At 40.8% G+C, this 25,782-nt stretch overlaps 1 protein-coding gene across 4 annotated transcripts in view; it reads left to right on the forward strand.

The window, feature by feature from the left end:
- itsn1 (intersectin 1 (SH3 domain protein)) overlaps positions 1–25,782 on the forward strand; it is a 44,867-nt gene that overhangs the window by 11,431 nt on the left and 7,654 nt on the right. Inside the window, exons 4-36 of one of the 4 annotated variants that reach the window (XM_047803339.1) lie at positions 3,103–3,166; positions 3,453–3,613; positions 4,043–4,231; positions 4,365–4,443; positions 4,515–4,624; positions 4,911–4,974; positions 5,550–5,705; positions 5,863–5,975; positions 6,128–6,390; positions 7,347–7,496; positions 7,683–7,823; positions 8,158–8,245; positions 8,434–8,573; positions 11,328–11,422; positions 11,576–11,787; positions 12,532–12,653; positions 12,875–12,889; positions 13,415–13,743; positions 13,874–14,045; positions 14,514–14,719; positions 14,838–14,920; positions 15,299–15,465; positions 16,115–16,160; positions 16,301–16,422; positions 17,429–17,552; positions 18,012–18,203; positions 22,874–22,995; positions 23,752–23,858; positions 24,063–24,246; positions 24,389–24,487; positions 24,736–24,903; positions 25,045–25,257; positions 25,501–25,622. In XM_047803339.1, the coding sequence (XP_047659295.1) occupies positions 3,103–3,166; positions 3,453–3,613; positions 4,043–4,231; positions 4,365–4,443; positions 4,515–4,624; positions 4,911–4,974; positions 5,550–5,705; positions 5,863–5,975; positions 6,128–6,390; positions 7,347–7,496; positions 7,683–7,823; positions 8,158–8,245; positions 8,434–8,573; positions 11,328–11,422; positions 11,576–11,787; positions 12,532–12,653; positions 12,875–12,889; positions 13,415–13,743; positions 13,874–14,045; positions 14,514–14,719; positions 14,838–14,920; positions 15,299–15,465; positions 16,115–16,160; positions 16,301–16,422; positions 17,429–17,552; positions 18,012–18,203; positions 22,874–22,995; positions 23,752–23,858; positions 24,063–24,246; positions 24,389–24,487; positions 24,736–24,903; positions 25,045–25,257; positions 25,501–25,622 (4,618 nt within the window). The remainder of the gene's footprint in view (positions 1–3,102; positions 3,167–3,452; positions 3,614–4,042; positions 4,232–4,364; positions 4,444–4,514; positions 4,625–4,910; positions 4,975–5,549; positions 5,706–5,862; positions 5,976–6,127; positions 6,391–7,346; positions 7,497–7,682; positions 7,824–8,157; positions 8,246–8,433; positions 8,574–11,327; positions 11,423–11,575; positions 11,788–12,531; positions 12,654–12,874; positions 12,890–13,414; positions 13,744–13,873; positions 14,046–14,513; positions 14,720–14,837; positions 14,921–15,298; positions 15,466–16,114; positions 16,161–16,300; positions 16,423–17,428; positions 17,553–18,011; positions 18,204–22,873; positions 22,996–23,751; positions 23,859–24,062; positions 24,247–24,388; positions 24,488–24,735; positions 24,904–25,044; positions 25,258–25,500; positions 25,623–25,782) is intronic. The other 3 variants (XM_027156162.2, XM_047803340.1, XM_047803341.1) reach the window with 3 other exon arrangements.

The following is a 25,782-nucleotide window of genomic DNA, read 5'->3' on the forward strand; positions in this document are numbered from 1 at the left end:
ATGCTTTCTAGTGTCATACCCTGAATTGTAATTATTCAGTTCATTAATAAATGAATAAAATCAGGCTGATAATCTGTATAACGTTTTCAGCTAGCAGGTTAAAACAGTTAAAGACCTCTACTTTCCATCTGCTGCTCCTTCTGCACCATAAGAAAGACTCTAGTATCTTTTACACCCTGAGAAAATGGCAGTCAGGGATTCGAACTTTTGAACTTTTAATATTGCCTTTCAGTGTTTATGGCTTATTTCTTTTCCCCATCAAACTCTATCCTTTATCCCTAAAAAGCTTATCTGCTATTAGCTAAGAAAGTAGGGATATAACTGGGGAATAAACCGTTCTCTTTATTTACAGTTGAAATAAAGAGTCTTCTAGTTTCCTTTATTCATGTTTTTAATCAAAAATATTATATCAGTGTCTGCACGTTTATTAGCATTACTTGTAATTCCACTTCCACTAATTATTCGTCACCGTTTCCATAGTTAAAACTGGCAAACGCCGTCTCGCTGCCGAATCATGATGATTATTTCTAATTAAAAGATAAGCATTACTATAATTAGATAATATAAAATAGTTTTAGTGAGGGCTGCATAGTGAGCAGATTATTTCTGAAGTAGAGGTTGTTGACCTGACAGTGATCCCATTGCAGGATAGATCTTCTTTGTGTTGGCTGGAGAGGAGCTGTATGGCTGCCGGCCCACAATCGGCCATGCCAAGAGAGGGCAGAGGCTGTTTTTAGCATTAGGAGGGGTATAAAGGCACTCTCTGTGTACTTGTGCGGGAAAGAGCAGACAGGCCGAGGTCGAGGACACATCCCGTTGCAGTGGGACAGAGAGTTGTGTCTGTGTGTCACAAACATGTCTCACACACCTACACAACCCAGTTCATTCATCTGGCTTTTATATGTATCATTGAATCCCTTCATTCTCATGCCTACACAACACACATGGTGTGTGTGTGTATGTATATGTGTGTGTATCTGTGCTTGTGTGTGTTTGTGTGTGTTTGTTTGTGTGTCTGTGTGTGTGTGTATCTGTGCGTGTGTGTGTATCTGTGCGTGTGTGTGTATCTGTGCGTGTGTGTGTGTGTATGTGTTTGTGTGTGTGTATCTGTGCTTGTGTGTGTGTTTGTGTGTGTTTGTGTGTCTGTGTGTGTTTGTGTGTATGTGTGTGTGTTTGTTTGTGTGTGTATCTGTGCTTGTTTGTGTGTGTATCTGTGCTTGTGTGTGTGTGTGTTTGTGTGTATCTGTGCATGTGTGTGTGCATGTGTGTGTGCATGTGTGTGTATATGTGTGTTTGTATGTATGTATGTGTGTGTGTGTGTATCCATTTGTCACCCATCACTGGAGTTTTCCCATCAGAGATGTAACCTGGACTAACCGACCCTCAGCACACTCGACTCTGTGGAGAAGTAAAAGTTACTGTTCTGCTTGCCCTCATGTTTCACTTCTGTTTGTCTTTCCTTTATCATAAATATGAAATATTAAAAATTTGTATACCACAGTGCCGGACAAAAAGCGTTCGCTATGACAGCAGCTTGGACAGTCGTGCTGATCCTGGGTTTATTTTATCATGCTTGTTTTACTATGGTATTGTTGCCATAGCAACTCATTCACCGTGTCCAAGTTGCCGAAAAGAATCTGTAAGAAAATAAAACGAAGAGGGCGAAGATCTCAATGAAGAAGTTTATTCAAGCGTAGAGTGACAAAAGACTTGAAGTACTTTGGGTTCATCGGAGTTAAAGAAGAACACAGGACAAATCCTGCTCAAGCCTTTTTCTTCTTTGTAGTTTAAATGGGGATTCACTTTAAATGTGTACTGAGCTTAAGAACTGAGTGTCTCCCAAATGGCTGTGTCACACTTCGTCGTCTATATTTCTTTATGATACTTAAGTATTTTTAGGAACAAGCTCTTTTTGAAAATTCTACAAAAATGTGTTTTTCAACAAAAATAAAAATGCCGTCACGGACATTCACTTTTCAGTAAGGAGGTAATTGTTTAATATTTTTTGGAAGGAGTCTCCAGTTTCAGAGCAAATACACAACATTTACAATGTAGCTTTAAGGTTTGCTGCTAATAACATCGGCAGTGTGCTGTGGTATAAGAGGAGTGAAACAGGTTCTGGGTAACTGTCACTTTTCACCTCAGGCAGCATTACGCCACCACTTTGTTGACATTTATCCCTATAATGTTTTTATTTACTAATTCATGTCCGAACTAAACTAAAGTGCAGGCTGCATTTAAACAGGAATATTTCTGAGATAAAGTCCTTTAATAGATCTTTTACCCTAGGAGTTAACAAGACTCAAGCAAGATCTGTTGCTATGTTTATTCAGATGAGATTATTTTTTTTTACCATCATTAAGAAATGTTTACGTTTACTCTGGTGTTGTTGATGTTTCTGATTTTCTGATGATTATTATGTAACTTTTGCCGTACAAAGAAATTTTAAAAACACTTCCGAGAAAATCACAGTGCTTTCAGATTGTGTTTTAAACTTAAGAACTATTGTGGTATCTAGCAAAATTTTTATTTTCATATTTCCCAGTTGCCTAGCAACAGTGTGGTCTCCATATTTCCTCTTATGTCAAAAACTATTACACATACACACACACACACACACGCACAAATCCCCACAGTTTAATTCTTCAGAGTTGTGGAACTTTTACACTGAATCATGAATCATTTTTGTAGCTGTGGTACGGTTTCACACCTCTAGTGAAGAAAAAAAAGGCTTTGTATGAACACACACTGAAGTAAACCAGGCTGTGTCTCTGTTTGCAGTTACACAAGCTCTGGTGGGTGGATGGCTTGATTCATAGCCTGTTTGTGATGCCTAGGCACTTTTACATCAATGCAGAATCTGTGTGTGGTTATATAACTTTCCACACTTCACATCATAATTGCACTTAAGAGCTGCGAAGGCACTTTTTGGCTTTAAACTTTTATGGGTGTTTTTTATTTTCATATATATATAAAACAGTTTTTTGTGACTTGCATATATTGTACTGACCTTAGTACCATGTGCTGGATTACTGCATTTATGTGTTGATTTGCTTTGGGTTCTTGTAATAAATTCTGTGTTATTTGGTTTGTTTCTTTTAGGTGACCAGGCCAAGAATTTTTTCCTGCAGTCAGGTTTACCTGCCCCTGTTCTGGCCCAGATATGGTACGAGCTGTGCTCCGATCTCTTCAAACGACTTGGATAGCCATTATCTCAATGCAGTCATTGAATTCCTGTCATATGTAACCTAAATTTGGCCTGAAATATTAACTTAACCCCTTCTGTTGGGTAAATGGGCTGTACAAAACAATCAGTTTTTGTTATGACACAAACCTTGACAGTTTATTAATAGTGATTGCACATCTTCAGCTTCATTACTTATTATTTTCTGCTAAATGAATATTGAAAGCAGCCATAAGCCAGTTTTGTTAAACGCTTTTCTGTATTTCAGGGCTCTGGCCGATATGAACAACGATGGCAAGATGGATATGCACGAGTTCTCAATCGCCATGAAGCTAATCAAGCTGAAGCTGCAGGGCCACCCGCTGCCCCCGACCTTGCCCCCTTCCATGAAGCAGCCGCCTCTCTCTTTACCTCCTCCAGCTCCTTTTGGTAACAGCGTGCTAATGAAATGAGTCATTACCATCTTAACAGATGAATAATTTAGCTTAATGACTTGTGATACTCTATGCATGATTTATATGTGGTGCAGCATAAAAATGGTCCTGCCTTTGACATGTAGCTCATTTTATCGGCTATATATAGTTCCTTGTGTGGTTTATAGTTGATAAGAGGAATGTTTGAAAGGGAACTGGGCAGATGTTTTAAAAAGTGACGCTAGTAAATGGCAATAGTAAAATAAAGTTATATGAAAGATATGAAAAATTGAGCCATATATAGTTTGAATAGAAAGACTGGGATTAGTTGTGGAGAAAATAAAGGCTCTTCTGAAATTACCGTGCCATTGCTAATCATTTTGTAGGGATAATAACTGTAACTCTTGTGAGCTGAGACTTTTCTGTGGACTTCTGCTGTTCTTAGGAATGCCCACTATGGGCCCCATGACGGGTTTACCAGCAGTGCCACCCATGCCTCTCCCACCTCTTCCTCCTGGGGTACCCGGGATGGGCATGTCACCCCCATTAGTGTCGTCTGTGACTCCTCCGTTACCTCCTATGGCCAACGGTGCCCCTTCTATGATGCAGCCCATTTCAGGCTTTTCACACCCAGGTCCGAAGCAGCTGTGGAAAACTCTTCCAGTTGCCATAGATTGCTATCCCGTCCACTGCAAGCATATTTATTATTAGCAATATTAAATTTTTTTGATGAAGTATTTCACTTCTGATTTTGTTTCTCTTTTCAGGCACAGCTGTAAACAAAAGCTCTTCTTTCAACCGCTCCAGTGCCAAACTACAAAAAGGCCAGTCCTTTGAGATACCCAGGTGAGACTCCAGGCAAACACATAGACTTAGACTCGTAAACATCCTCTGAATCCTCTGGGTTGTGTTTTCAGTGCTCCTGCGGCCCCTGTACCCGTCGATTGGGCCGTCCCCCAGTCATCACGCCTAAAGTATCGCCAACTCTTCAACAGCCATGACAAGATGATGAGCGGCCATCTTACGGGTACCGCACGCCTAGCGCTTTTGCTTTATTTAATTTCCCTTGTGTTATTTTCCTAGTCGACTTGCTGTGCAGTTTGCCAAATGGTCGGCTGTGTGTAGTGTAACTTACCTGCTCCGGTATCATCCCTTCTGATGAGTCATCGAATTGAGCAGGAACTTGAAGACACTAGAGTCAGTATTGTCGGGCTCTTGTTTCATCTCTCTCTCTCTCTCTCTCTCTCTCTCTCTCTCTCTCTCTCTCTCTCTCTCTCTCTCTCTCTCTCTCTCTCTCTCTATCTGCTTCTCAGGACCACAGGCTAGAACCATTCTCATGCAGTCCAGTCTACCCCAGGCCCAGCTGGCTACTATTTGGTGAGGGGGGAATTACAGTGCATTTCTCCTTGTTTCTCAGAAATATGTGAAGAATCATATACAGAGTAAACCTCCGTTATATTGCACATTTAGATTTCTGGCATTTAGCAGCCATTCGCACCGCACATAACTGCTGACTTTATGAATCGTTACACTGATCTACATTAAATTAGTATTTAAGAATATCATAAAACTGCTTGAAGTTCTGTGGGGGTCAGAATGTCTGCTCTTAGATCATTTAGTTACAAAGCCAAAGTCAAGGGAGCCTCGTCTGTGTCTTTCTCGCCGTCATCACTCCCCTCTTTTTTTTTTTTTTTTTGTCACAAGGTCATTAGTGTCAGCATAAGCAATCAAACGTTACCCAGAGTCCTCAGATTATAACCAGTGAAAGACTTGTTCATTGTAAGATCTCGTTCAGAACAACAGATTTTTTTTTGTGTGTTTTTTTTCATACTGTATGTTGCTATGTATTTTATACATACCGAGGCTTTAAAACAAAAAGCACAATGCTTATACATTAGCGTATGAACCTTTTTAACACTTCATATCGTACCCTGACTGTGTGATTGCTGTAGGAACTTATCAGACATCGATCAGGACGGAAAGCTCACAGCTGAAGAGTTTATATTGGCCATGCACTTGATTGACATGGCCATGTCTGGTCTGCCTCTCCCGCCTATGCTGCCACCTGATTTTCTTCCCCCAACGTTCAGGTCAGCGTCACTATCTGAGTTAAGAACAAAACCTTTTTCAATAAGTCTTCCTTTACACAAATATTATGGTTATTGTGTTCTCTGCTGTAGATTATACAAAGCTGTAAAGACGGTCATTGTTTGTATAGATGTATGATGTCAGTGGTGTTATTTTAATTTGTTTGGGTGTGTGTAGGAGGGTTCGTTCTGGAAGTGGTGTCGGTACTACCAGCATACACCCTACAGATCAGAGAGTCCAGGAGGAGTCTGCAGACGAAGAAGAGAAAGAGACGGATAAAAAACTACCAGGTCATCACCTGTCCTATCAAGCACATGGCTTATGTGGCCTGTTGCTTATTAATTTAAAGCATAACATTATCAAGATAATATGAGGGGAAAGGGGCGGGGTTCGGATGACCGAAGATGACGTATGCACTTAGCCATCGCTTTCTTCTATACAGTCACGTTTGAGGACAAGAAGCGGGAGAACTTTGAGAGGGGAAACCTGGAGCTGGAAAAGCGACGACAGGCTCTGCTGGAACAGCAACGTAAAGAGCAGGAGCGTCTCGCAGCTCTCGAGCGAGAAGAGCAGGAGCGGAAGGAGCGAGAACGGCAGGAACAGGAGCGGCGTCGACAACAGGAGCTCGAGAAGCAGCTGGAAAAGCAGCGAGAGCTGGAGAGACAGCGAGAAGAGGAGCGGCGCAAGGAGATCGAGAGGAGAGAGGTGAGCCGTGTACTACAGTTACAGTAGTTCTCTGCTGTTCAGTTTGTCTGCTATTATTTCTCTTGGTAGTTCAATGAAATACTCAGATAGTTCATCTTCAAGAATCAGTACTCATAAATATTCTGGTAATGTTTCTTGGTCCTTATACGGACTGATCAAGCCAAAAATCAGCATAACTTACTAAAACAATAGGTGGCAGCATACCTGAGGAATCGATAACACATTGCATATTCATCCTTCCCTCAGAAAGAGTAATCACATCCCAGAAAGAATGAATCACACAGTTGTAAGTGTGTTTTGAGTAAACTGGTTATCTGTTCTGTTCTCAGAACAGGGGAAACAAGTCACTACATGTCTGTGGTATTCATACAGACAACAAAGATGCACTCGATAAACATTAGGTTACCGTATTTTCTGCACCATAATTCGCAGGTTCTAATTCTGTACTTAACCCATACATAAGGCGCACCGTATTATAAGGCGCATGCTAAAACATACGGCCTACAAAAAAGGTAACGGAAGCAAAACAGTGAGTTTAGTTGAACTTTATTCTACTATTTAACAACACACACACATTATTTTTTAATCAAACTTCTCCCACAAATCCATCAAAGTCCTCACCTACCGGAGGCGTGGCGAAGGTAAGCGCACGTACTGTACGTATTTTGTAATGTTCTCTGATCGGTTTATCGCTGCCAGCGTACATAGTGTACGTATCACGTCCCTGTGTCAGCGGGAAATGGTCCGACAGTCAATCAAGCGGAGCGCTTACCAAAGGCACACAACATTTTTACAGATTTTTGGAACTCGGTGCACACACAAGGCGCACTGAATTATTATTATATTTTGAGAAAATTTAAGGCTCTTAGGTGCGCCTTATAGTGCGGAAAATACGGTACAAAAACATCGCCGAGCTTCATATCATGAGCGCAGTCCAACTGTCTTTATACGTGTAGGCCGCCAAGAGGGAACTGGAGCGTCAGCGGCAGCTGGAGTGGGAGAGGAACCGCAGGCAGGAGCTACTGATCCAGAGAAACCGGGAACAGGAGAACATTGTCCTGCTCAAAGCACGGAAGAAAACCCTCGAGTTCGAACTGGAGGCTTTGGTAATGACACAAAACCTTACATGCACACATCTGTAGTTCATTTTAAAGGTGTGTGCATGGATTATTTGATTCTTATCTTCTTCTCTTGAAGGTTGGGATCAGAGGGAATGTATAAATGAGCATGTATGAATTTTTTTATTCTCTCTCGCTCACACTTTCACTCTCTCTCTTTCTCTTTCTCCCCAGAACGATAAGAAGTCTCAGCTGGAAGGAAAGCTGCATGATCTCCGTTTCCGTCTGTCCACACAGAGGCAGGAGATCGAGAGCACTAATAAGACACGGGAGCTCCGTATCGCCGAGATCACCACGCTGCAGCAGCAGCTACAGGTACCTCACTCCACCCAGGCTGAAAGCTTACTTTACACACTACAGTGCAGGTGCACTACAGTGCATGGTGTTGTTTTTACCAATTTGGTTTTAGTTTTGTGTCGGTTAGTAATGCAACTTTTTATGTATTTTTATGTTTTTCTCTCATGCTGCCAGACTGAGGCTTCAGAATTTCGATCCTATTGATTTCGCTTTTCTGTGTGCTGGTTATACTCCTTTCTCAACTACTCTCATTCAAATATTTATATTTTCTTCTCTATTTTTCCCTTTTCCTTTTTTTTTTCTTTTTTTTTTTTCTTTCCTTTCTGCCGTGTCCTCCCCGTCTTTTGTGTAGGAGTCACAGCAATTGCTGGGAAGGCTGATTCCTGATAAACAATGTCTGAACGATCAACTGAAGCAGGTGCAGCAAAACAGCCTGCATAGTAAGATCATTTTATTTCTCTTAACGTCTCGAAGCCGTGTGTATCTACTAAAAAAAAGTTTCAAGTTAGTAGCTTGATGTCTGACCAAACTTGAATATGGCAAGCGATGGTAGTAAAACCGTAAAAAGCTTGACGGCAGAAGTCCAGGAGATTTATCCGTAGTAACGGTGTATGTGGGTGGTTTTTAGGGGACTCGCTGTCCAATCTGCAGAAGGCCGTGGAGATGAAGGAAGCGACCAGGCAGCAACTCCGCGAGCAGCTAGAAGCCGTGGAGAAAGAGACGCGCTCAAAACTGCTGGAGATAGATGCATTTAATTCACAGCTGAAGGTACGTAATACACACACATTTACATATATACATACATACATGTACAGAGAAACACATGAAACATTTTCTTTCATTTGTACTTTCACCTGCGTGTGCCTGCGTGTGTTGGAGAGACTATTAGACTATCCTTGCAGGATTTCAGACATCTTTTACTAGTTTATTAGAAAGGTCTGATATGCAGCTCAGACGTTTCTTGAATTTCTCAAAGCAGAGTTCAGACTGCGTTCACACTGGAAGGTGACAAGTGCTTTGATTGTTTGTTTTTTGCAGATATTTAGCGGCGTGTTCTGTAAAAGCGCTCATTTTGATGTTTGAATACATTTATAGTAACCAAATCATCTGTCTAGTCATATCATTTTGTAGATTTTTAAGTAATTTACCATAGATCATTGTATTATTGCTTCATTCACATAAAATTAAACATCTCTGTCTGATTTTGTTACCTTTTGCTGACTTCAATAGAGAATGAACAAATTTAGTCTCTTCCTAGTGTGAACTTAGGGTAGGAAAGTTTCAGTTAAGGTTAAAAACTGATCCTTCGTACTCCTCTTACTTTATTTCACTGTTGCTCATTCTTTCTTGCTTCTTGGTCATCATCTTGATCATCCTCCTCCTCATGCTACGCCCATCCTGGCCTTATGCCACCCACACTTACCCTGACTCCCCCTCATTGTCCTGACATGGTGGTACAGTCCTTGGGCCTGTTTTATCAGGTCCACACTGTCCGGATAGAGCGTCTTCGATTGGAGCTACTTCTTCAGGAGCAGAGAGGGCGACAGGTAGACAACCAGAATCGCTGCTATCCCATCCCCCAAAACTACCATCACCAAACTCTGCCCCTATCTCACCCCTTACTCACCGCACTGTGCTATCAGCTGCCCTGTACAGAACGGGTTGCAGTGCTGCATCGTCTCAGCATTTCTTGCTCCGAGCCCTAATAAGCTAGTAATTTCACTGATCATCGGTGAAATTGAAAGCCCACAGTGCACACTAACCCGGAACACACAAGATCAGCACATTTGGGGGGGTCTCAGAGATATCGCTTGATATTAGATTAAAAACGAGTAGAGACCAAAGCAGCTCAGAGGTTTAGCAATTTTGCATCGAAATTTCAAATTACAAAAATGTTCTTTTTCTTTTTTCTTTTTTTATCTCGTCACGTTTTGTTAGTTTTGTGGCTGTATGTCAGACTGTCGCTCTTACAATCAGAGGGCTTAATGGATGAGGTGCTGTCAGACTGCTCTACCTCTCTACTGACCTGTTCCTATTGTATAAAGTTCTCCCTTTAGCAGTTAAGGTGTAGAAATATAAACAACCCCCTAATCTTTGCCTTAAACAACCCACACCTTGTTCCCCTCTCTTGTCTTGTGTCTTCGTGCACCTCCCAGTCCAAATTCCCGAAGAAAGTGCAATGCAATGCAATACAATTCACTACAAAATAGGAGGTAAAGACTTGGCTGTAAAAGATATTGACCCCAACCTCACTCAAGACACACAACTTTAGAGTATATCGTACAGTTGGAATACAGCGTACAGTCTGTAGGCATGTTTACTTACTATATTGGGAATAAACTCTATTAGGATGTGAAATTCAAATCATTTCTTTTCTAATATGAACAATGTGCATTTATATGAACACAAACTTAGCGCCTATTCTTTGAAACTTTCAGACAGGTGCAGAGAAGTGTGAGCTAACAGAGTCGAAGGTAGCGTCCTCTAAAATGTCCTCTGGGAATGTAGGCTGCTTTTTTTTTTTTTTTTTTTTTTTTAAAGCCCTATCCAAAACCCCTAGCCTTTAGGTTGCAACTAATGCCTCGTGCATGAACCTGGTTGGATTTAGTTATTTATTTTGTTCCTTCATTGCCTGTTTTCAGTTATGTTGCACCGATTGTGCAGGTTAGAGGCCTGAACGATATCCAGCAAAGTGATATTTCCATTTTTGATTTTACAAAATAATTTCTTTTTTTATTTATAACTCACAAAAATGGTCGACTAAACGACTAAATCTAATACGTGTGAAATTAAATGCATGAATTTGTGGCACTCGTGAGTTCTAACCATTCGCTCTCGGCGGCACAGGCCGTGTGTGTTTGCGCTCATGTGGGATTATTTACAGTAAATGAACCTTTATGCGCTACACGAGATGTTAAATAGAGTAGTTTTAGTTTTACGGATTACGTTTGTACCATGTTTCATGCTAGAGTATCTTGCTACTTCGTTGTACCATGTTTCATGCTAAGTGAAGAAACCTGAATATGTTTTTAAATATAATTATATAACATGAAATAAATGGTCTACGACTAAGACGGTCGTAACTGCTAAAACTAGTGGCTGAGAGTAGCTTTTATAAAGGAATTGTGCAACGTGACTGAGAAAATAAGGAAACAACAACTTTTCCTTTGGCTAAATGTCACCTGGTTTTGACTGATTTGATCTGATATAGTCACTCAAATAGTTATGTGCATAACTCTGATTGGCACGTGACAGAAACATGAGCTATATTCTGCTACTTGTGTATTCTTACAGTGACAGAATCCAAGAATGAACTATAGTGTTAAAAGCACTCATACATATCAGGTAATGGGGTGTGAATAATTGAAATGGATTTGAATGACCTGTGCTTGCAGGGACAGTTATGTTCCATTTGTCTGGTTGTGTTAGAGAGAAGAAACCTTCTATTGTCTCCTTGCACTCCAGTTTACCTGCTCTCTCTCTCTCTCTCTCGCTCTCTCACACGTCATTATCTTATTGCAGGAGCTCAGGGAGATTCACAACAAGCAGCAGCGGCTAAAGCAAAAAGAGTTTCAGCCTCCACTAGACACCAAACCTCCAGAGCTGCAGGAGAGCAGGTTTGTGTGTGTCTGTGTGTGTTAATACTCCTGTCAGGTTCTCATTAGTGTACTAACATCTACCCCCTTAAAAGTGCTTTAAGTGTTTTGCATTACTCTGCATACAAACCTGTTGGTAACAGCAGACCCGGTCACCTCTCTCTGCTCCTCTAGACTTTTGAGCTCTAATGAAAGCGTATCTCCTGCCTGGCGGGACTCCACATTAGCGAAGGACCCCACACCGCCAGTGCCCGAGCCCTGGGTCAGCCACTTGGGAGACGAAGAGAGCCAGAGCTCTAGAGATGTGCAAGACAAATTTTCCAAGCTGTTCTTGCAGCATTCAGAGCCAACCAAACAGCTAGGGCAATTACCCTGGCCCACAGGAGGTGAGGAGAACACAGCAAGGGTAGATTCTATTCTAATGATTGATTTTTTTTTTTTTTTATGCATGGGTGCATGCGGTGAATTAATAATAAGTTGGGATGAAGGAATGGACAGATTGGTTGGAAGGATTTGTGGTCAGAGGAGGACAATAAAAGGAGTAGATGAGTAATTCATCTGAAATGCTGACTTATGTGATGGATAAGTGGAAATGAGAGAGTGGGATGGATGGATGGATGGATAATTGAATAGAATTTTGGGATGAATTAAATGTTATAGACTGAGCAGCATAAATGGCTGACCACGGATGTGTGTGTTCACAGTGTGTGTGTTCACTGCTGTGTGTGTGCACTTTGGGTGGGTTAAATGCAGATAATGAATTCTGAGTAAGGGTCACCATGGATGAAATATTGGGATGGATGGTCAGATCGATGGAATGGGATGAATAGTGAGGATCAGTGTTATGTTTGGACATCCACATGGAACTCTGAAATGGACAGAGAGAATGGTGGGATGGGCAGATGGAGGGGAATATGAATGAAAGTTTGATATTAACAGACGGATGGTGGGATACATGAAAGTGGAGTGAAAGAGAAATTTGGGGTTTTGACACCATGTCCCTGTACATCACACGATCTGTGATCAGCTTTTCATTAAATGACTTATATTGTGTGTGTGTGTGTGTGTGTGTGTGTGTGTGTGTGTGTGTGTGTGTGTGTGTGTGTGTGTGTGTGTGTGTTGGATTTCAGATAAGGTGCCCATGTCTGCTTTTAACCAGGAGAAGGTAAGAGTGGTGTACTACAGAGCGCTTTACCCTTTCGAGGCTCGCAGTCATGATGAGATCAGCATTCAGCCTGGAGACATAGTCATGGTAAATAATCAACACAAGAAACTTGACCAATGATGCCGTGTTCTTGATCAGCTATGGCCTACTGTAATAGCCCCAGCTGCTATATCACTTTATAAGGCTGTATAACTTTAAAGGAATAGTATGGTGAAATAAAATGACTTCATTGTGGATACGCATACCTGTGTTTATGGGGATTAACTTTTCACCTCTCTCTCTCGTATCTGTGCAACCTCTTGGTGAAGGTGAAAGGGGAGTGGGTAAGTGTTGGTCAACTGCTCCCCTGTTCCACCATCTTTTATTTATACTCTGCCATGTCTCAACTAAAACCATCACCTTCATCTTTGTCATGAAGCAAAATTTCTACAATGACATACATGAAGCTGAAAGACAATTGGGTTTTTGTTTTCACTATTTCTACTGACTATTTGACATTTCAGTTATTATTATATTTCAGTTATTTTGCATGGCGGTGTAGCCATTTTTGTGTCTGTCCTCATTGTATTTATTATTATTTATTTTTTGAGGTATTATTTTCTTGACATCATCAGGTCTATGTGTGTTATTGCATTTGCTTTTTATCCACTGCCAAAAAAAAAGGCGAAACCGTTAGGCTCGTGAGATAGAAGGAAAAATAAAATAAAGGCAGTTGGACTAATTGAAACTTATGTTTTGTAAATGAACATAAACACAAGAGTGAACAGTCACATTTCAGTTCAACCTTTTGCTCGTTTGATTTAGGTAAAGCTGTACATTTTCATATGTATTTTTAACCTGTCTGTCAGGTGGACGAATCTCAGACGGGGGAACCCGGCTGGTTAGGAGGAGAGATCAAAGGCAAGACCGGCTGGTTTCCTGCTAACTATGCAGAGAAGATTCCAGAATCCGAAGTCCCTGTCAATTTGAGAGCCAGCGCCTTCACCTCCAAGCTGAGCACACGCATCACTCCCACCCCCACTTCGACCACGCCCACAGCCATGCAGCCCATCGCCACAGAGACAGTGGTGCCGGCTCCGCCCCCTACAGCTCCAGCCGCTCCAGCTGTTCCGGCTGCTCCAGCCGCTGCTTCTTCGTCTTCATCTGCTTCTAGTAACTGGGCAGATTTCAGTACAACGTGAGCTTTCACTTATGCCGACTTTATAAACAACAACAACAACAACATTTGAATTTACAACAACATTTGAACCACAATGGATTCGCATCGTGTGTGATCTAGTTGTCGATCTCATCTTGTTGTCTTATAGTTGGCCGACAAACTCGGCGGTAGAGAAGCAGGACGCTGACGGTTGGGAGGCTTGGCCAACCCAACCAACGCAGCCCTCTCTGTCTGTGCCAACTGGAGGGCAAGGCCGACAACGCTCAGCCTTCACTCCTGCAACTCTTTCTGGCTCCTCCCCCTCACCTGTGCTTGGACAGGTGGGATTTGAGCTTTTAATGTTTTTGCTGCTTGTGCTTTATTTCATTACACAGTTTTAAACAGTTTTAAATTCATGCATTTAATTTCACACGTATTAGATTTAGTTGTTTAGTCGACCATTTTTGTGAGTTATAATTTAAAAAAAATTATTTTGTAAAATCAAAAATGGAAATATCACTTTGCTGGATATCGTTCAGGCCTCTAACCTGCACAATCGGTGCAACATAACTGAAAACAGGCAATGAAGGAACAAAAAAAAAATAATTGGGAAATGGCTTTAAATCCAGATACAAAGATTTTAAATCTAAAAATGTTTGAATATGTCATAAAAGTGAATGAAACTATCATTAGTCACTTAACAGAGTTGGCTACACTAAGAGTGCTCCAGCTACGTCATAGTCTTCTGTGAGTCTGTGTGAGTGTAACATTGGGTTCCTTTGCCTATTAAACCTCTTACTTACTCTCAGGGGGAGAAGGTGGAGGGGATGCAGGCTCAGGCTCTGTATCCATGGCGGGCAAAGAAGGATAATCACCTGAACTTCAACAAGAGTGATGTGATCACCGTTCTGGAGCAGCAGGATATGTGGTGGTTTGGTGAAGTGCAGGGCCAGAGAGGCTGGTTCCCCAAATCTTACGTCAAACTCATTTCCGGACCCGTGCGCAAGTCCTTGAGGTGTGGGAGGGTCACACAGTTTGTGTATTTGTAATAGAAGTAGGGGTAAAATAAATACCAGAGGGCCTCTGGTATGATGAACTTTATGTCCTAATAATCAGTGTGTGTGTTGTTTCAGTATCGAGTCAGGATCCTCTGATAGTCCACCCACCATGAAGAGGCCCAGTCCCACTCCAAATAAACCCATGGAGCTCGGTGAAGGTGAGGCTACACATTCACAGTGTACACAAAAAAATTCACACACTCGTGTGGTAAATCTTACACTGACAGCGCTAAATGAATTGCAGAACACTGAGACCTGTTACTACAGCTTGGTCAAATTCCACGGCTGATCCAATACAGAACAAATAGGGAAGTGAAAAACTCTCGTCTCAGTGGTGTTCTCTCAGTATTACCCAAGGTGGATAAATCATCCATTCTTTAGCTAGCCCACTGGACATGTACATGCTCTCATGGTCTCATGTTTTGTTTGGCAGTTTGCTCTGTTTGTCCTGGCACCAGGGCTAATGATTTCTGAGTAACTTATGAAGTTTAATGATTGAAGTGCACACATACATTTTTTTTCATGTGTATCCTCAGAGTACATAGCAATGTACACATATGAAAGCAGCGAGCAGGGTGATCTGACCTTCCAGCAGGGTGATGTCATCACAGTGCTGAAGAAAGAAGGGGATTGGTGGACGGGAACGGTAGGAGGCAAGACGGGAGTTTTCCCCTCCAATTACGTCAAGCCCAAGGACTCTGAGGTTAGACTGCTGCTCTCCAGAAGACTTTATTAAATACGGTAGCACGTCACAGTTCAGTCAATAGTCATAACTCCAGGCAGTGTAAATCTAAACCGACAATTATTAACTGTTTATAGCTCTTATCTGTGAGCAGAGATAATCACGTGTGAACGGGTTTTTTGCCAAAGACCTTAAACGTCTGTAACCACATGGCCTGGACTGTTGTTCTGATTTAAAGGGCTTTAGTTAATAACATGTTGAGCAAAACATAGTGAGGCTGTTGTTTATAGCTGCTCTGTATCTGATCTGTAAACGGATGAAAAGCATGCTGATCTTTTATAAATTGAAAAATACTAATAGATTGCAAATTGCTTTTAAGAGAACTGTACAACTTCGTTCTGGTCCACTAATATGGACTAAAGGCATGAAAATGTTACTACAGTAGAGTTAACAACATCGTCAGCAGACTTTGCAATATTGTTGAATTCAACCTTTAAGAAATGCTGTTATGGGAAAATATCCCCTTTTGGTGTTGTAGAAAACTCCGATTCACCTCCGGCTGCATCGCACCAATCCGTCTTTGATTACTTTTCTAGAGCAGCACTTCACATATCATTTTCCATATAGTTTCGTCACACTCAGGTTATTAAAGTCACTGCTTCTTCTTCAGGGCCTGGGGCCTGCTGGGAAATCCGGAAGTTTGGGAAAGAAACCAGGTTAGTGTTCTACAGGTGGACGCTAATAAATTAGTGGACGTGCTTTAATTATTTTATTCATTTGTTTTATCACCAGGTTGTATTTGTCTGAATGCTATTTTTAGCTATTGAAGCTAATGAAATTGTCTTCTTTTCTGCAGAGATTGCTCAGGTGATTGCCCCCTACACTGCCACTGGGTTAGAGCAGCTGACTCTAGCCCCTGGCCAGCTCATCCTCATCCGCAAGAAGAACCCCGGGGGCTGGTGGGAAGGAGAACTACAGGTCTGGAAATAAATAAATAAATACATACATACATATATACGCACACAACAAGCTTCTATCTGTAGTTCCATGTGTCATTTCTTTGCTCTATATTTTTGTGAACTTTTTGTTGGTTTGAATATAGCAGTTGTTTAAGGTAGTAAAGAAAAAAAAATTAGACCGTATCAGGCATATTTAGGAACAGGTTTAGAACATTGTTTGCTATTTAATGTTTTTATTTAATGTCATATAAAATTGGCATATCCTAATGACATTAAAAGACAAGAGTGAACCTGTTTGTTTGTTTGTTTGTTTGTTTGGATGTCTAGTTTGCTTTTTATCTCCTTAGCAGACTAGTTAATTATTATTTCAGGTAGTACGGTTATAATGAGGACTTATGTACTACCTGATGACTTACACCATCATTTGCATAAAATTGAACGCCGCCGGCATGCAGCAATAACATTCATTGCTACAAACTCACAAGTGGATGAATATTGGCTTATTTATATATATATATATATATATATATATATATATATATATATATAAATGCAGTGTGAACACACACATTCAATGTCTGTCTTTCTTTACCACTCAGACTGAGAGTCTGAATAGTGACTCATCTGAGAATTTTGGACTTTTTTTTCCTCCAACATTCACTGTTGATGAATCATGTGAACGTGGAGTAAGCACACTTGAATAGAGGTTTCATTTTCCCCGTAGTACCTTATTTCTGATCAGTAAACCTCTCATTTGTTTGTACAGACTTCTAGACAAAGACGATCCGCCTAAAACCTGGTCAGATTTCAAAACAGCTTGAAATCAGTGTTCCTTTTTCACAACAGTACATGTCGAGGTATTAAACCGGATTTATCCATAGGTGAAAGCAACCATTAATGGATGAGAATTCAGAAAGAGATGCAACGCCGCTTTGTTCTTTTTAATAAAGTATGACTGTTGTGCTTGACCGTCTTAGAATTGGTTTAAAATTGATGGCATGGAATTGTTTCTCTTTTAAAACTAGGCCAGAGGAAAGAAGCGTCAGATTGGCTGGTTCCCAGCGAATTATGTGAAACTCTTAAGCCCAAGCACCAGTAAAACCACACCCACTGAGCCAACTCCACCCAAACTGCCTACACCCAATGCAGGTACATACATCACTCACTTTTACTTATTAGTGGTCCAGATATAGAAGGTGCCGGAACCCTACTGCTTTTGTTCCTATACACTTTTGTTTGTCTCTTTTTTTTTTCTGCATTTGGACAATAATCAGACCTCTTTGTAGTTTTACCGCAGTGGAAAAATGATTCTCATCTCAGCCTACTGATGAACCTCCCACCTCTCTGTGGCCTGTAATTCTGTACCTATCCCAATGCTTAATTTTCAGTCAGCACTCATTAGTGTCTTGTAGATTTGTAGGTTTGTGTAAGATTTGTGACTTGGGAAGTCAGCGGGGAAATGAATCTTTGAATCCTGTCGAAGGCCCATGACTAATTTTTGGGGAAATACTTTAGTCACTGTACAGTTCAGAAGTGACCAGAAATAAGATGAGATATTTAGGTTCTATTTTTCATGCTCTTTACATCGTGTGTTATTTGTGTGTTCAGTGTGCCAGGTGATCGGTATGTACGACTACACGGCTCAGAACGATGACGAGTTACCCTTCGGGAAGGGACAGATCATCAACGTGCTGAGCAGGGAGGATCCCGATTGGTGGAAAGGCGAGCTGAACGGTTCCGTCGGCCTTTTCCCCTCTAACTACGTCAAACTGACCACCGACACAGACCCCAGCCAGCAATGTGAGTATGAATCAATGCTCATTCTCTTTGTTTTCTCCTTATTTTTTTTTTTCTTCTTACTCTTTCTAGTTATCAATGGCTTTGTTCTCGCAGCAGGGCGAATCGGTTTAATGTTTAAATACATGTGACCAAATTAGATACGTTTGTTCCAAGTGTAGTCTCTTTTGCTCACATATCCATGTCAGTTTTTATAATACTGACAGATATACATGAGCTGATTAATCTAGAGCAGACAAAGGTTAGTTAGCTAGCTAGGAGAATGAGGATTATGTTCGGTTATGGTACAGAAAGTATTCAGTGCACAAGCAGTGAAAGAATATTCAAGGTCCTGCAAAGTGCAAGGACAGTTTTGGTCCCTCCAGACTCCGGTACTCCAGTAGTGACGGTTTTCTTTCATGTTGTTGCTGATATGCCCTCCAAAATTATTGGCACCTTTCTTAAAAGTGAGCCAAAACGATTATTTAAAATAAACACCACATAACGTAAGTTAAAGTTTTCCACTCACACAATAGCAGAGAATATTTCATTGGAACTTTTTTTTTAATTACAGGATGTATTCTGAAAAATGTGTCAAAAGATTTGACACCTGAAGTATTTTAGGTAAATACAAAAAAATCAAATGATGCCCAGGAACATGTCGTTTCCTTTAAAACCATGTTCTGTGTCCCTGGGGCAGCACATATCCTTTTAATGAAATCCCTTTTTACCTGAGAGGGTTAAAAACTTCCATCACAAAAGAGACCGATGGCTGTTGACCTAGACATAGAAGGTAATGGAGATTTTATTAATGGATATTTTCTCTGGGTCTGTTGGGAATTTGTCTGAAGTTGGACCCTCGAGCACACCGAGCCACCAGTTAGTGAAGACGATGGTCAAGGAAGCAAAAAACATCCGTTTCTGTATTATTATTTTTGTGGATTTAATAATCACCTGTTGAACACTTTCATAACAACTATTTTGTAAATGTTTGTAAATGTTGCAGGCGAGTACTTTCTGGTGGCGTCTCATATAACGTATCTGAACATCAACAAGAATCATGAGAACTACAATTAGTTGGCCGTGTGACCAGAATCGAACATTTTTAATCATGCACTCCAACATACATTTATAAGGGGTGCCAATAATTCTGTAGGGCACTGTATTTATCGTACTAGAGTAAATTCATTAACGTTAAGACAAATCGCAAGGAAGAATCTGTCTTAAAAATAAAATCGAGCGACTCGGAACGCAAACATTTTTCCTGCGCCAAATTCGCAGCTTTAAGCTCTCTGTATGAACACAGCCATTATCTCTCTGTCACACTCTGTCCCTCAAAAACTTACACACACTAATTCTATCTGTCCTGCCCACTGTAAACACTGACAACTTATTACTTGTGGCATTTTGGTGACGTTTGAAATGTAAACGGTGATTTAAAGAAGAAAAAAATAAAAGAATAGTCGATTCATTTGAACGATCCAGTTCTACCAAAGGAAGTAGGCGCTAAAACCTCTTTAAGGAATGTTCTTTATATAATCCCTAACATTATGCTTTAATAGGTTTTTAGGTATTAATCACACCCAACCTGATCCGTGTCTGATCCCGTTCCCCCGACCACACTAACGCTCTCCTTCCCTTCTGTCTCCTGCATCTCCTCACTTCCATGTCGTTTAGTGTAACAGTGCAGTATCTCTCTGTCTCTCTTTAAGTCTTCACGCCTGCATGTTGTGTCGTCTTGTAAGACCTCCTGTTTTCATTCTTAGTCTTCCAAGCTTGTACTGTTTGCACATTGTGGGTATGTTTTCATTCTTTTATTTATTTATTTCTTTATTTTATTTTATTTTTTTCTTTTTCTTTATCTTTTTTTTTTTGGTTATTTTTTACTCCGTTTTTTTGCTTATGTGCTGTGTTTTCCTCTTTCTAGGACTCTTATGTTGCCCATTTCCCACTCAGCCTTGAAAGTCCTCAAAGCGACCCACTATCCCCTATACACTGCCCAGCGGGATGATGGGAGATGGACTTCCCCCCCACATTGGTCATGTGACTGCCCCTTCTCAGCTGGCTTTGTGGCCAGAAGAAACGAATCCCGAATACTGCAGAAAGAACAATTGTTAAGCTCAGTATTCAGAAACATAGATACACGCTAAAGAGAACAATAATGCCAAGCAGCATTCTCTGCATTTAACAAAAAAAAAATGTTTAAGAAAAGAAACATTTTCTTTAACACTGAATAAATTAACAACCTTGAATTCTTTATGGACTTATAACCATATGTTTGGTTGCTGGATAGTGGGTCCTTTTGTGGCTTTCTGTGATCTTAAACTGTAGCTTTGCTAACGCAATTAAAATCACAACCATTTGGCGTAAGTCTCTTCCCATCATTCGATGTGAAACGCCGTCCACTCACTTGCCTAACAGTTGCCTTCTTGCTCCATCCAAGCCCCACCCCGTGACCTCTCAGTGGAACCACAGCACCACAGAAAGACCCACTATTCATGTCCGATGACCTGGTGAACATATACGTATATGTGTCATAACTGGCCTGTATCTTATCATACCTGTCATACAAACTCAAGTGGGTTTACGACACTGCGTTTTGTTTTTTTGTTTGTTTGTTTTATTCCTTCATGGGTTTTTTTTTTTTACTTATGGTAAATATGTATTTCTTTGTGAAAAGATTCACTGTTTGATCAAAGTGAGTAAAAATTTGAATAAAACACAACAGAACCTGGATCCCGGTCATGAAGATGGATCTCATGGTCGTTGTGTGTATTAATAAAATACATAGGTGCTGTCAGTGATTTTGATGGGCAGGATGGGACTTCTCCATTCATCCAATCACACGAGTCCGTGTCGTCATATGTTCACACCCAAACATGGGATGAGCAGGTCTTGTTTGCGTGCATGTTTGTTCATTTTTTCTAGTGTGTGTGTTCACTGTTTTGTTTGGTTCATTTCATTTCACGGTGTTTGTGTGACAGGGTTGATAAAAACGGTGTTACAAACCAAATACTGCACAACTGCCACTTAGGGAGAACGGTACAGCAAATGGTAGTGTATACATTACACACACACACACACACACACACACACACACACACACACACACACACACACACACACACACTTTATGTTAGATATGTAAAGACTGCGGACTCCCACTGATGCATCAACATGTTCATTTCTTGTAGAATTGTTTTGCAGTGTAGATCGAATAGTTTTGTATCTATAATTTCCTCTATGTTTATATACACTTGATTTTTGAAATTATTTTTGGATCAAGGTCAGATCCTAAAGGTCAGGATGGAGAGTGTGTGAAGTTGCTTAAACAGCTACGTTCTATTTTTATAACAATCAGAAACTGTAATTCCTAACATTTTAAAGTGTGCAGGTTAGAACGTGCGCTTTCCCTTTTTAAATATAAAGCTAGCTTGAAATGATGATATCGTGTCACCAGACATTCTTAAGAAGTTTGAACCCGACCACTATATAAAAAAATAAAAAGTAAACGAATAATGATAACGTCGAAATATAACACGTACTTACTAACCACAAATGGTAATGAATTAAAAATGTTTACAGCTGATTAAAAAAAAAAAAAGAGTATCATGGTAAGAGCGAGTCTTTAGGCTTGTAAACCGTTGTCTGTTTCCTGCTTGTTGAGAAAGGCATGACGTTAATTTATGCTTACACTTTATTGTACTGGTTGTACCATATCAACTATGATTTTCTTGCTTGTTTTATATCACACAACAGTATTGTAATATCTTCTAAAGTAAATGAACCGACAAGGTCATTTCTGTTATCAGCCGTAATGGGATGATGTTTTATTTTCCGCACATCTATGTTTTTTTTTTGTTGTTGTTGTTTTTCCTTCAGTGTAAAAGTATTAAAGTTTGCTGCTTATTATAGAAACTTTGGACCGTCCGTCATGTCCTTAATCACGATTTAACTCAAAACGTTGTTGTTTTTTTTTGTCTTGTTCTGTTTTAAGGTTTGTTTGTTTTTTTGGTACACCTGAACAGACTTGGACTTTGGAAGCACAACAGGCTTCTCATTCGATTCCACTGTCCTCATTCCTACTCTACATGTACACGAAATCCATTACAGTTTTTATTTTCTGCTCTGGTTTTCGTCACTCAGACAACAGATCCCAAACCGTCGCAATTGGTTATTTTATGAAACAAGTAATTAAAATGAATGTACAACTGAAAATCATATCTGATCCTTAGCTTTAATAAAAGTGGCATGTTATGTTTATAGAAAATAACGTGTAACCATTAAAGAACTCCATTGCAATGGTGAACTTGTGTGCTTTCTTTATTCTCCTTTAACTGAACTATGGGGTGTGTGTGTGTGTGTGTGTGTGTGTGTGTGTGTGTGTGTGTGTGTGTGTGTGTGTGTGTGTGTGTGTGTGTGTGTGTGTGTGTGTGTGTTCTCAACATACTATGCTTTATTGTGTAGATCTCTATTACTTGTATTGTAAGCACTTATTTTGTATTTCACCTTTAAACCATGTTATAATGCATGTACAGTATTGCTGTATTATTATGAACACCGATGAATGATGCACTACAGGAATGGGAGTAACAACCGAAAGCTAAACTTTTGTTTAATGTAGGTTTTAACATGGAAGTTTTCAGTACAATACACCAAGGAGATGAGAGTAGTGACCTTTACCCTGTCTGCAGGGTGCGCTGACCTCCACCTGCTGGATATGTTGACCCCAATGGAGAGGAAAAGGCAAGGCTACATCCACGAGCTCATCGTCACGGAGGAGAACTATGTCAACGACCTGCAGCTGGTCACTGAGGTACGATCAGAAACGGCGCTCTGGGTCGCGTGCAGCATTCTGATGTGGAAAGTTGCACCGGTGGGCTTGTAAAGTCTAATATCTCATGTACAGAGGGTTCTCCTTCACTGCTCACTAATTATACCCCGAATAGTTGAAAAGTCATGTCCCATTTACTTCACATTAATGTAAATGATCTGTTTCCAAATGTGTGGCATCCATCATCGGAATTACAGGGCTGAAAAAGTGTTTATTAGAGAATTAAGGAATCTTGGTTTGATAACTTATATTTTAAATATTTGTTAAGTTTTAAAGAAATTTGGAAATTGGTTGAATCCAGATGTCACCTAATGATAGCAGTGTGATTAGAGCCAGTCTGCAGCTTAGCATTAAAGCTCTGCACCTCTTTCTTTTTTTTTCTTACTACTTACATGTTTTACATTTCTCTCATTCACACTTTTATTCTCTCATATTCTCACCCACTCTTTTTTTTTTTTTTTACTAATTCTCATTCTTTTTCTCTTTACTTTCCACTGATTCTTTCTGCGTTTATTTCTTATTTTTTGTACTTCACACCCATTCGTTCGTTCACTTTTTTTCCTTCTTTCTTTAATCCTTCCTTTCATTTCCCCCTTTCGCCCTTTTCCCTTCTACTCCTTTTCATCCATTCATTCACTTTTGTCTTTCTTCATTTTTCCATACCTTTTTTTCAACCTTTTTGCAAATGAGCTCATGACACACATCAGAGCAATTGTTCCTCGATTGTTTCTCTCTCAGACCTTCCAGAAGCCTCTACAGGAGTCGGAGTTGCTAACTGAGAAGGAGGTGGCCATGATCTTTGTCAACTGGAAAGAGCTCATCATGTGCAACATCAAATTGCTCAAGTATGCGTCAGCCTTTTAAATTCACTGGGTCAAATAGGAGTGTGGTTATTTACTTACTTCCCATTGTGATGCATCATTCTGATTCTGCATCTTCTCTATTGCTGATGCAATGATGTACCTCCTTCAAGGCTTTTGTTTCCTGTCAAACTCCCTTACATTGACAAGTAGATACTGACGGATCTGAATTTCTCATCTCTCCTGCAGGGCATTGCGGGTAAGAAAGAAGATGTCGGGTGAGCGCATGCCTGTGAAGATGATCGGTGACATACTGACAGCACAGCTGCCCCACATGCAGCCCTACATTCGCTTCTGCAGCTGTCAGCTCAACGGTGCTACCCTCATCCAGCAGAAGACGGACGAGGTACCCGACTTCAAGGACTTTGTCAAGGTAACAGCAAACTGTCTAAAGGCTGGCTTGTCTTTTTAATGTATTTTTTTCGGGGAGCAGAAGTTAGTCAGATGCCTGGTAAGAGGATTGTTCGGCCATCCGCTGTAAAAACACCATATTTAAATGTGCGTATGTGTTCCAGAGGTTGGCAATGGATCCTCGCTGTAAAGGAATGCCTTTGTCTAGTTTCCTGCTCAAACCCATGCAGAGAGTCACCCGCTACCCTCTTATCATCAAAAATGTAAGTACACACACACACACACAAGGATCTGGGAGCCCAAAAACCTCACAATCTGCCAATCATTGTTTTCATTATTATGCAACGTTCTTCGTGCCCAATTTACAAACTAACTGCATTTCAAATTGTGCTATCGGTTTGAAAAAGAATCTTCCCGGACAATTTCCGGACATTTTTCCCCCCTCATTGTCATTAGGTCAGTGTTTACTTTTGTAAAGCTGTATTACTGTTTGTTTCTGGGTCCTGATTAGATTCTGGAAAACACTCCGGAAAGCCACCCAGACCACAGCCACTTGCGTCAGGCTCTGGAGAAGGCCGAGGAGCTCTGCTCGCAGGTGAACGAGGGTGTGCGTGAGAAGGAGAACTCGGACCGTTTAGAGTGGATACAAACGCATGTGCAGTGTGAGGGGCTGTCTGAGGTGTGTGAAGCCACAGAGTGTTAACTGTTAAATCATGTTAGACCTATACCGTGTGTATTTCCTCTCAGTCAGAAATAAGTACAGATAGACATATATTTGGTCCATATGTACAGTTTAATAATAATAAACTCTTTGTTTCAGCAACTTGTATTCAACTCTGTGACCAACTGCTTGGGCCCTCGTAAGTTCCTGCACAGTGGGAAGCTCTACAAGGCCAAGAGTAACAAGGAGCTCTTTGGCTTCCTGTTCAATGACTTCCTGCTCTTGACGCAGGTCACCAGGCCACTGGGCTCCTCCACTTCCGAAAAAGTGTTCAGCGCCAAGTCCCACTTGCAGTATCGCATGTATAAAACGGTGCGGTTTGGGATCTCACCAGTACCATGCAGTTGTTCTTTGAAAAAGCTGCTGCAAAGTGGCTAATGTTTTGTATAGCATTAGAGCGTTTTATAATCACGTGATGGCTTTGGCAAGTAGAAGTTGCCATGTTGAATGTAAATCCCAACCCAGACAAACTAGCTTATAACCTGCTATAGTACTGATCATCAAGTGATGATGATTGTCTTTGCCTGTGCTTGACCTCTTGTTTGGTCTCTATAGCCCATCTTCCTGAACGAGGTTCTGGTGAAGCTCCCGACTGATCCATCTGGAGACGAGCCCATCTTTCATATATCACACATAGACAGGGTGTACACCATACGGGCAGAGAGCATCAACGAGAGGTACACACATTTACATTAGCATTTAGCGGACGCCCTTATCCAGAGCGACTTACATTATCTTATTTTTGAGCAATTTTGGGGCCCCTTGCTCAGGGGCCCCACAGTAACAGCTCGGTGGACCTGGGATTGAACTCACAGCCTTCCGATTGGTAGCCCAACA

The sequence above is a fragment of the Tachysurus fulvidraco genome, chromosome 18 (genome assembly GCF_022655615.1).
Source record: "Tachysurus fulvidraco isolate hzauxx_2018 chromosome 18, HZAU_PFXX_2.0, whole genome shotgun sequence".
Taxonomy (NCBI): domain Eukaryota; kingdom Metazoa; phylum Chordata; class Actinopteri; order Siluriformes; family Bagridae; genus Tachysurus; species Tachysurus fulvidraco.